At 38.0% G+C, this 12,160-nt stretch overlaps 1 protein-coding gene across 1 annotated transcript in view; it reads right to left on the reverse strand.

The window, feature by feature from the left end:
* Positions 1 to 7,277, reverse strand: part of LOC107084730 (putative nuclease HARBI1) — a 17,305-nt gene extending 10,028 nt beyond the window's left edge. The window contains exon 1 of the mRNA XM_015374702.1: positions 7,169 to 7,277. Within this exon, the coding sequence (XP_015230188.1) occupies positions 7,169 to 7,277 (109 nt within the window). The remainder of the gene's footprint in view (positions 1 to 7,168) is intronic.
* Between the last annotated feature and the right edge of the window lie 4,883 nt (positions 7,278 to 12,160).

Below are 12,160 nucleotides of genomic sequence, written 5' to 3' on the forward strand. Positions count from 1 at the left end.
CATCCATCCATCCATCCATCCATCCATCCATCCATCCATCCACCCGTCTGTCCGTGCATCAGTCCGTCAGTCCATCCGTCCGTCTGTCCTTCCTTCCTTGTTAGTTGATATTTATACCTTTATTTTAAAAGTCTAAATTCTTTCAATTTTAAAATAAGGATAATAATTATATCAACCATGGATGGATTTTTCTATGGCGGTTTATCATTGCAGGGTCCAAAGGTCATTGGGTGACGGCCATGGTACACCCCAGGATAGTTTGATATTCATAATTGTTTTATGCATTTAAAGTAAACTTCACGGTATAATTATAATTATTTCATTTTTTTTTAAATAGCTGGAAGACCGAAAAAAGTTTTACTGCTTCTTCCCGCCAGGTAGAGAAAACATTAAATTTTTTTGTGCTTTTGAACTTTGACAGTTATATGTTTTCCAAGTAACATATGACAGCCTGATAAAAAGCTGATCCTTTGCCTTTTCACCACAACTTTTTGACCAAAAACAAGTGGGCATCGTAGAACAACCTAAGAGAACTTCAATCCTTTAGCAGAAAATGACAGGAATGGCCATGTCACCATGGGAAGGGAGAGTTGAGCTTCATAAATTGGAGGCTGCTGTCAGCTAGATTTGTGAAGTTCTGCTATGTCTCCAGCCAAAAAACATAAAAGCACAGCAACAAAGTGATCCCTTTGACAGGTTATTGCAACATGTGTGACATCAAAGGACAAATGGAAAAAAAAAAAGCTGTGGTGTTAGGAGATCTGGCTGATAATTAAAGTCCTCTCTGCTCTTTAAAGGATAATTAACAAAACTTGTTCACTCTCAGAAAATCAGGTAGATGTACATTTTAAAGCAAAATGAAAGAGGTGATAATAGAGGATGATTGTTTTGTTCTTAAGAAATTTAATTTTTTCTTACCGTACATGAAATAAACTGTGATTACAGAGAAAGGAAAGATGTTAGATGAAACAGTAAAAAGAAATATAACAACAGAAGGTAAAAGAATGATTTGAATGAGTCACTGTTGGGTTTATATTTAAACAGGAAGCTAACAACCGTGGCTGCAACAAAACCATAAGGTCGACTGTTGTCTTGGAAAATTTCTCCATAATATTTTAACATTTATAAGTCTTTGTAGTGCCATTAAACTTTAAGATCTATTATAAATTGAATTGCCAGCAGGCAAATGGCAATATTTATGTAACCGATATTAACACTTTTCACGCAAACAGGCCTATAGAAAAAATGTTTATGTTGCTCCTGCTGACAGTGGCTTTAGGCTTCTGAGCTGCTCAGTAATTAATGAGAGTTTTCTAATGATGGAAATGTATTTATGAATAAGCATGTCTCAAGCCGAAGGGAATATGTGTTACTGTAGAGATTAAAAAGCAGGCTCGATACATCCTCACTGTTTATATTTATTTTCTAGCCCGAGAATATGAACCTTTACAGTCTGTTGTTATAAATTTGGTTTGCCACAGTGATTTTAGGGCTGAAAGAAGGAATTAGATTAAAACATAAACCAACAATCCATGTCATAAAATAAAAACCCATTTGATACTCTCCTCTCTTGTGTTCCCATTTTTTTCCTTAAATGCATTCATACATTAACATTGCATGAAAGATTAGTGTTTTGGATTAGAGTGACTGTGGCATGTGTGGGTTGAACAGGTAAGCAGAAGCAGGAGTGTTGCTATGGTGTTGGTTTTGAAAGTACTCTTTATGTTTCAAGATATCAGACTTGCGTGGGCAAAGTCTGTGCAGTTGTCATCCTTCCGACCTCCCTGCTCAAGCTGCTTTTTTCCCTCTATGTTTCATTTGATCTCCCATATAATGTCTAGAGATGATTCAGAAAAGCAGGCCCCAATGAGACAGTGAAGATGAGTAAAATTAGAGATTCCCTTTTAAAATAGAATGTCACACTATATTACATTGAGTTTTAATTTGAAAAATGTATATTTTCTCTCAGTAAGACCAGTCTAACTGCAGAGAAGTAAGTGTATTTTTCTTTGCTATATATCTAGCATTGCGATTAAGCAGAAGATACGTTAATGGCTCAGAAAGTAGTACTCTACTTAAAAAATTTGTATTCAAACAATGACAGATAGTGTGCAGTGGCAGTGGCTGCAGCGGCTTGGGCGTCTGAAACAGGAAGGTCTGGTTTGACAGTTTAGTTCGTGCCCAGAGAACGAGGAGGATTCCAGCCGGTCGACTGAACAGATGCAGTGGTTGCTGCCAGAGAGTTCCAGACACGGAAGCCTTGAAAGCTGCAGAGCTGACAGGAGATCAGATCCGAGCTGACGAAGGAAGACATGATACTCCAAAGGGCAAAGTCAAGAGGCAGATCCAGGTTCAGTCCACAGAAGAATACGAAAGGAGTCCGAAGACAGGCAGGCAGGCAAAGTAGACAGGGGACAGGGAGGCTCAAAGGTCCAAATACAGAAACAGATCAGATCAGACAGTCATTACACTATAGTAATGCTAGAGAACTCTCAACACCAAGAATAATCTGGCACTGATGGCTGGGAAACAGGCAGCCTTAATAGGAAACTGGAGGTGTTGGATCTATTGAGTGATGAGGTCCAAGGCAGAGCTACACAATCAAATTTTTCCCTTTCCTTTTTTTTTTAAATGACCACTTGCAAAATATAAAACACGTGAAAAAATAAAACTGAGCCCTTTCTGTCCTATATTGTTTGACTTGTTCAAGTCCTGGGTATAAAAATATTGTGTCACAGAGGCTTTTTTTTATTTGCCACTCCTTCAATTGGGAAAGACAAGAAAACTACCTTAATGTAATTCAGATAGATTTTATTAGTAATAAGATACACACCAGGAGTTGGCTAATCAAAATGCATCTTATTCTACATTTTTTATTTAAACCTTTGAAACTGAAACCTGCAACTTTGGTGGGACCAACTGTGATGACTAGCAAACACCCAAGGGGGATGTGGTGCAATAGGAATGATAAGAAATCAGAAAGATAATTTTTACAGTATAGAAAAGGACTGTGATGCTGTAGGAATGTTCTTTACCTTTATATGTATATGGAACCTTAGAAAATGCATAAACGGTTGCATGATCTGATTGAAATGTCTTTATAAAACACATTGAGATAGCATGCTGTGAATTGGAGCTACATGAATTAAATAAGTTGTATTGAATTTAACTGCATTAGGCTGGAGACACACTACACCACTTTTAGTTCTTAAACATTCTGAAATGACTTGCTGTTCTTATTCAAAGTCTATTTTTGTCTCATGATTGAATTACTAAGGATCAAACAGTTAACTGTTACTGCTGATGGATCCCGGGCTACAGGATTTTGAGACCAACAGTCTAAAGGAAGTAGTTTGAAGTTATAGAATAGAAATCATTGAGATTGATTTTGCCATTTTCTTATTGTTTTCTTGTTAACAACCAACATCCCGTGTTACATCAAAATGGCATAGTACTGCCAAAAACAATGCTTTTGTTTTCTGTCTATTTTAGTCACATGTTACAACCAGCAGTTAGTACTTGATTACTTAACTATCGCGTTTGGAAACAAGAGTGGTCGAACACTTTTCAATGACTGTAAATATGTCATTTGTGTATCAGGAGACCAGAAATGCCGAGACAATTTGTCTTCTGCTTTGAATGCAATTACTACACCAATGGCACCCCCCCAGGAGTGAGTTGATATTGCAGTGGGCCCATCTGTTAAACTCCTGAAGTTTGGAGTTGACACAAATATTATTGTTATGATCAGGAAATTATACAGACAGGTGGTTGGCTGGTCCAATAATACAGTCCGATACTAACTCACTAAACACAGTGGAGTTGATAATTGACCTTGAAAGAACTGCCCTCTCTCACAAACCGAGATAGTCCTCCTACATAGACATTGTTCAGGGGAAAGCCCAGCAGAGACTACACTTCCTGTGGAAGCTCAGCTCCTGTGGCTCTTTTTGTGGAAGTAGAGCCTTCCGCAGAAGCTGCTGGACATCATCTACACTGCTGTTATTCAGTCTGTTGTGTGCATATCCATCACTGAGCATGTTTATGTGTACAGTAGATAACTGGAAAAATCTAACACTTAATCATTACCAACAAGAGTATATTCAGTAAAAAAAATCTGATATTCATGAAATCTCTGTCTGACTGTTCTATTATCACATTTAATGAATGTGGGATGCATGTTTAGAGTGAAGAGTGGTGGCAGAGTGTGTTGTGTAAAGAATAATGGGCATACAGTGGAGATTCCATCTCAACCACCTCAGCCCCTACATCAATGTTATAATTTCTTTTCATCAAAGAAAAAAATGTTTTAAAAGAAATATTTCTTTTTGTCATATGTAAGTTACTTAAAATCTTTACCTATTATTACTTTCTTCTGATTACCCACTGCAGTATTGGAGAAGTACCACCACCTGCCATTCCTTCAAAATAATTAGTAAAGAAGTTCAAAATACCCGCTGATGCAGTACCAAAAAAGTTTGTCAAGCTGTGTCATGATTCTGCCCTTTGTGGACTTCTGTTTAAGTTTCTTTTAAAGTTTTCAGTTACACTTTGATTTATGCCATTCTGTGTCATTGATTTTTTTTTCATTTCGTGTTGTATTTAAGCAATGTTGTATTTCTTGAGGTACTGTCGGTGATTTCTGGACTTTGTATTTGATATTACCTATTCATTAAATTCTGCAAGCATTTTTCCCTGCTTTGTTCTACTCTGCATTGGGGTCCACAACTACATCCACCAACCCTGATAAGCTGCTATACATAAAGCTTGCTTTGCTATTGGTAGAGATTATACAGAAAATATTTTGTTCAGAAATGCTTGATTTCTAAGGTATTCTGGTTAGAACATTATTTATTTCAAGAATTGGAAAGCAGCTTTACCACACAGGCCAATTATTTTGGCCACTGCAGTATGACAGACTATAGAGACAATAAAAAATTGGCACATAAAAATCTAATTTGTCAAACTGACAGATCAAATGCTACACTTCGATAAGATTAAGAGAAAATGTGTGTTATTAACAAATTAATAAAGAATATTTCTTTTGAAAAAGCATTCTTATATAATTTGTGTATCTGTAGACACTTCCACCCATAAACTGAGCAAAAAAACATGATCGTTAGGCTCTGGCAGGCGAAAGTAACAGCAGAAACAAAAACACACACGGAAGCAGCACACCAAGCAGAGTTCATCTTCCCTTGTTTTCTTTAAACCAGCAGTTCAGTGAGCTGAACACTCTGGCTTATAGACACAGTGCAAAAAGTCCCATATGCACAAACAGTGTTTCGGCTCGGTTCACAAATTGTTTGCCCTCTTTCTTTCAAAACTCTCTGTGCTTACAAATAGCATGTTTAAGAACCAGAACAGAAAAGCAGACCCAGAAAGCATCTGAACTGTAAGCAAGTTGTTTTATCAAAGAAAGTGTAGTAAACACTGGAACATAAAAAAAAATGAAACAAATTACGGTGATTAGTATGAATTAGATTTAATAATAGAAACTATATTCAGAATGGTGTAATGCAGCTTTGACAATTAAGTATTTTATCAGATATTGTTTCTGAAAAAAGTCAGAAGTTTGTGTCTTTTTCTTAAAGTTTATAAGTTAGATTAGTTAAAGTCAGAGTTCCTGTATTGATAGATCATATATTTTGGAGTGTTAGACTGTTCTCTGCATTTCTATAAGGCTTAATCATGATATATCCAAACAAAACGCTTTTATATAAGATAAATTGTATAATAAATTAAAATCCTTTCATTTCAAACCTCTCCAGCTTCTGTACGAGACATCTCTCCTTCTATAGAAAGATACTATCTTTACAGGGTATCGATTAGTGATATTTCAACCTTTCTGAGACATTTAACTCATAATCATACAATTTTCTATGAACTCTCACTTATAACTTATAAGTGAATAACAGTGAAATTTGAAATTATTTTGATTTTCTAGTTTCTATTCATGAGCTTAAAGATTTAAGAATACATGCTTTCTTTTCAGAATATTTTATTTTCAAATTCTTGTATTGTAGCACAGATTTGTGGAGCAGAATTACCAGCTGAAAGCAGTGCTTTGGTAGACTAGCGGCCCTAGCCACTGTGGCCTTGTCATGTTACTCAAAGCTCTCTTAAGCACTCAAAATGATTAGCTATTGCCCAACTTGAAATGGTGCCAGGGTCAAAGCACGGTTTTAATGTAGTACAGAGTAAACTGGGTTTGGGATTTATTCCAAAAGGACAATTTACGAGAATTACTGGAGGCAAAACAAGTTGTCAAGATACCATTCCATCAGTGGAAGGCAGCAAAAAATTTTGCCTACTGCAGAAAATAGACCCCTCCTCTGTGGTTTTAAATTATCATTTGGACATATCCTGCTTTACTTTTAAGCTACAACTAAGTGGCAAAATGATCACTATGTGCATAACTTACCCCTTCAAACGACCACTAGTGCTTCACACTGTGTGATTCTGTTGTTCATGTGACAAATGAATGGTGGGTTCTCTGTGTGGGTTGATGCACAGAAATTCAGTTACATAATAGCAGCAGTCCCTTCATTTCATTGCAGTACATTTTAAAGAGCTAAATTATTTGTTTTCTGATAGAGGTAAGAATATGTAAGGTTATGTTGTGCATCCACTTCAGTTCCAAGCAGAGATCATGGGTAGAAGAATTTTATTCTTCTGCTTTGTGGCATTTTTTTAGTCTATACTGACTCATAATTACAACAGTCCCTAAGTCCCTAAGAAGCCTTGCAAGATTCTCAAAACTTGCACTTTGAAAATACTGAAATATCAAAAAATTGAATACCCACCGCGGGCGGTCTCCCCTTTTTTCCTACAAGCTTGGCTCTTCTACCAGAGGCCTGGGAGCTTGAGGGTTCTGTGCAGTATCTTTGCTGTTCCTAGAACTGCACTCTTCTGGACCAAGATATCTGATGTATTTCCAGGGATCTGCTGTAGCCACTCTTCAATTTCAGGGTCACTACCCCGGGTGCCCCAGTGACCACGCTTACCACTGATGCCTTGACCTTCCTGTAGTTGTTTGTGAGAGTGCACCTGTGCATGTACAGTTCATCCAAAGGAGAAATGCTCAATAGTGGTTGTGAAGAGAAACCCGAACACCCAAAGGCGCCCAAAGGAACCCCAAGAGCAAAGGCGCCCAGGAGGGGCCAACCTAGGAAATCCAACCCCCCACCAAAGGAGGAGGAGAGATGATCCGGAAGAAATCTCCCAGCCACCACAATGCTGGAGCACGGGGACAAGTCCAAAGTGGATCCGGCCATGGGCCCCGGGGGTGCCCTGGCCGGGCCCCGGCGAGGAAAAGCTGGGAAATCTAACAATTAGCTGATTTACTGTAAATATCATTTTCTTTTAGCTTGGCCCAGTAATCCCACAAGTAGCATATTTCAAAACATTCATGTACAATAATATTGCGTTACATTTACTGAATTCTAAAAAATATCAAGTGTTTACACATTTGTAAATGTCAAGGTACACATTTCAGCTTTGTTTGATACACATTTGTGAATTGAGATACACACTTACAAATGTTGTTGTATGCTTGGGGATCTCATCTTATGCATACAAGTCTAGGCGTGTGCTATTTAAATCTGTTTACGCTGAAGTTTATTGGGCAAGTGGTGATTTGGGGCTCCATTTCTGCTGGTATTAGTCAAACACTAGTATATATAGACAAGAGTCAAACACAGCCTTCAAACAATTAGATAGAGCACTGCAGGCTTCCTTTTAGTGAGGAGTTGTATAAAGAAGCTCTAATTTAATCATTAGCAGGGCTTGGTAACTGCTCACAATACCAAAGGTACCAAAAGGCCAATCAACCTGTGCTTGATAGCCCAGAAGAGTGACCTGACCTTAACCCCAAAGGGAATCTATGGGGTATTGCCATGAGATGGATGAAAAACACCGGATCCAATCATGCAAAATACCTGAAAGGAGCTATTCCTCATTCAAGATCTTCTTTATATGCTCATTGTCCAACGTGTCTTGCAGGTGAATTGGTTAAAAGATTTATATCTAAGAATTATAATAGAAATCATTATATATATGTTTATATATTTATTTAACATGGACATCACTCTCTGAAATAAATAACAAAACAATCTTTCGCAATATTGAATTTTTTCAAAGATGTACATGTAAACTCAGTTAAGCATTTTATGAGATTGTTTTTTTTTTTAATATGTTACTTTTTTCCAATGTCAAAGTTCTGTTTGACTTATTGAGAGGTTCTGGCCTGAATGGATAAAAAGCCCCACCGAGTGTGAATATTCTAATGCTGTTATGCTGTGTGGCCCGTTTTTTATAAAGTGCACTTATTGCATAAAACAACTTCTGTAATGTCGCATCTACTTGTGAAATGGCATTGCACTTGTTGCAGCTTTGAGCACAAAATGACATTTTACAAAGTGGAAAATCATTCTAAGTCTCAGTTTTAAAACTGCAAAACAAGAGAGCAAAAATTTTGGAGGGGTGCATCACAATTACTTATTGTGAGAATAGTATCAATCATTTAAAAGGTATAGAAATGGGAACATCTATCTTGCAAAACCGATCTTAGAACCAGACAGAAGCTGGAAGCTATTTAAAAGCTTCAATAGATGTCCAATAAAGAGAGGTTTTAAAATATTCTGCAGACACAATGAACAACCAAGGGTCAGAAAACCTCAAGGCCTTCATGACAAATTGGGAGCAGAGTTGATGAAAGAGGGCATGGAGAAAATGGGAGTGGGAGAAGTGAAGTGTGTAAAGATTGGATGAGGTCAGTGAATTTGGTAAGTCTTAGATTCGAGAAAAACTTGAGGGTTCTATTCTTTTGAGCACATTAAGGAGGAACTCTGTTACAGAATCAGTCTGTGGTGGACAGAGCAAGAACATGTTAGTATTTTGGGATTACAATCAGTACGTAAATATGTTTTTCAAACATTTTAATAATGGGCACAAATAAAAGTAGGCCTACCTTTTGAAATGAACAAATTTAAAGTTGGTTGTAAACATAATTTTTATTAAGCACATATATCCATATTTAAAACGTGTTCATTGATCCCATTTTTCATTCTATTCTTAAATGTTTTAATCAGGTGTTAGCAGAAAAATCCTCATACTCACAGAAATGAAACATTGAAAATCTGAGCTTTTATTAACTTTCCAAAGAGCAGGGTCACAGACATGTCATAAAGAATAAGCATCCCAGTTTATTAACATCTAATTTATATTCAAAAGAGCTAGCTGCAATCCAGAGCAAATGTTTGAGAACAGACCTTGATTTATTTAGAAGTGATATTCACAAGGACCATTATTTCAGGAAGTGAGGTTGAATGTTTTTCTATTATTCCTTATCCAAGGCCTCCACTGTTTGTATCCATGTAGCATCACGCTGCATAACACAGATACTGCATTTGTTTATTCTCAATGCCAACTAGGAAATACCTTCCACCTAGTGTTATCCTTAATTACAGTTTGAAATGTAATAAATATGGCCGTTTACAACTTCTTGAAACAGCAGAAGCTAATTTGTTTAAAGTTCTAACTACAGCAATGGCTATCAAAAAGTATAATACATAAAATAAAACATTAAATTTGTTATTTGGAGGGAGAAAAGTACAAAATCAAAAGGACACTAATAGCCTTCATCAAGAACTCAATGAAACTTTGGAAAACAAGTCTGGAAGCCAACGCAAAGCCAATTGCACAAGTCACCATCAAGTGCGGCATATACCAAGGCGATGCACTATCCCCTCTGCTGTTCTGCATAGGCCTGAACCCCCTCAGCCAGATCATCACAAAGACTGGCTAATGATACCAATTCTGAAGCGGAACAATCATCAGTCACCTCCTCTACATGGATGACATCAAGCTGTATGCCAGGAGTGACATCGACTCACTGATCCACACTACCAGGATCTACAGCAACGACATTGGAATGTAATTTGGACTGGACAAGTGCGGCCGCATGGTCTCAAAGAGAGGGAAGATGATCAGAACAGAGGGGGTTGAACTACTAGAAGGCCACATAACAGATGTTCAGGACAGCTACAGTACAAATACCTTGGTGTGCCACAGGCTAACGGAAAACAAGAGGAGACAGCAAGAAAAACTGGCACAGCCAAATATCTACAAAGAGTAAGTCCTGAAAAGTCAGCTGAATGGGAAAAACAAGATCCAAGCCATCAACACATATGCCCTGCCAGTCATCAGATACCCCACTGGTATAATAAACTGGCCAAAGGAGGACCACTGTCCAGGATGAAACAACTAAGATCCAGGAGTACATCAGAAAGATGGCCCCCAAAGACAAATGGCTTGGTGAGTACCTCAGGCAGGAGAAAACCGAAAGTGAGGACAAGAAAGATGAAGAAGAACCATCATGGAGAGACAGGCCGCTGCACGGCGTGTACCACAGTCAAATAGAAGAAGTGGCTGATATAAAAAAATCCTACCAGTGGCTGGAAAAGGCTGGACTGAAGGACAGCACAGAGGCACTAATCATGGCAGCACAAGAACAGGCACTCAGTACAAGATCAATAGAGCCTGGGGTCTACCACACCAGGCAGGACCCCCAATGCAGACTGTGCAAAGATGCCTCTGAAACAATACAGCACATAACAGCAGGGTGTAAAATGCAGGCAGGAAGTGCATACAAGGAACGCCACAACCAGGTTGCTGTCATAGTGTACAGGAACATCTGCCATGAGTATGGGTTGGAAGTCCCAAGGTCAAAATGGAAGACACCTCCTAAGGTAGTTGAGAATGACCGAGCTAAGATCCTATGGGACTTCAAGATCCAGACTGACCAACAGGTGATGGCTAACCAACCAGACATCGTGTTGATCGACAAACAGAAGAAGAAGGCAGTAGTGATAGATGTGGCAATCCCAAGCGACAGCAACATCAAGAAGAAAGAACACGAGAAGCTTGAGAAATACCAAGGGCTGAAGGAGGAGCTAGAAAAGATGTGGAAAGTAAGAGCTGCAGTGTTGCCAGTGGTAATTGGAGCACTGGGGGCTGTGACCCCCAAACTGGGAGAGTGGGTACAGCAGATTCCAGGTAAAACATCAGAGGTCTCTGTCCAGAAGAGTGCAATCCTAGGAACAGCTAAGATACTGCGCAGAACCCTCAAACTCCCAGGCCTCTGGTAGAGGACCCAAGCTTGAGGAGGACACATACCACCCCACGAGGGGTGAGAAAATAGTTTTTTTTTTTTTTTTTTTTTTTTTTTTATATATATATACAGATATATCTAATGCCAGTTTTCAGTTTTATTTTATATCGTTCTAAAAAATAATTAGAACTTTAATGTGAGATGTGATATAAATCTAATGTGGTATTGTCTTATATGTTACAGTTTTTTTCCATTGGTATTGCTAGTTGAGGGGCGGGGCTTGGCTGGTGCCGATAGTTGTGGGGCCGTGCCCATTGATTTTTACATAATAATTGTGAAAACTTCCTAAATGTTATGTCAAAGTTGGTGGATCTTACATGATAACTGAAATGCCTAATTTCCCAGACACAAAAAACTTTTGATTATTACCAGAAAAAAGCTGTTGTTTTATTGCACACAGTAGAGACTTAAATGGAAAATAGCATTTTTTTTTTAACTAATACTATCCATCTGTACGCTGACCAGCAAAAGGTTAAACTTAGGCATGTCAGACACTAAAATCTCCACTTAGTCAGAATCTGATAAAGGATTTGCACAATGAGTTGTGACAATCCCATTTAGACTGAAGCATGTTGAAGAATGCACTTATCACTCTGCAACACAGGGTGAATGTTAATTTATCCAAAGTTTATCACAGTGATGACTTTGAATGAAAACAATCCTGTTTGGCAGATAAAATTATCATTTTAAATGTCCTTCTTTTCAGTACCCCTTTCACCCTCATGACCTCCTCCCTGAGCAAAGATGTCCCAGTGAATTTCAAATAAGCAATATAAAGATCCCAACCGTTGGAAGGTCACAGGGTCTCAATTTTCATTTAGCCTTTGAGACCATCACTGTCTACTAAATTACAGCATCATTAGCAATCCAACTCTCTGTCCAGCTTGCTGTCTGTCTTGTATTGTGATGACATCCAGTTTTGAACGTGACTTCAAATGTTCATTGGGATTTGTGATCTTTTTTTAATAGATTGAAAATACCATCTGT

This window comes from Cyprinodon variegatus, unplaced genomic scaffold (assembly GCF_000732505.1).
Source record: "Cyprinodon variegatus isolate N-32 unplaced genomic scaffold, C_variegatus-1.0 Scaffold108, whole genome shotgun sequence".
Classification (NCBI taxonomy): Eukaryota; Metazoa; Chordata; class Actinopteri; order Cyprinodontiformes; family Cyprinodontidae; genus Cyprinodon; species Cyprinodon variegatus.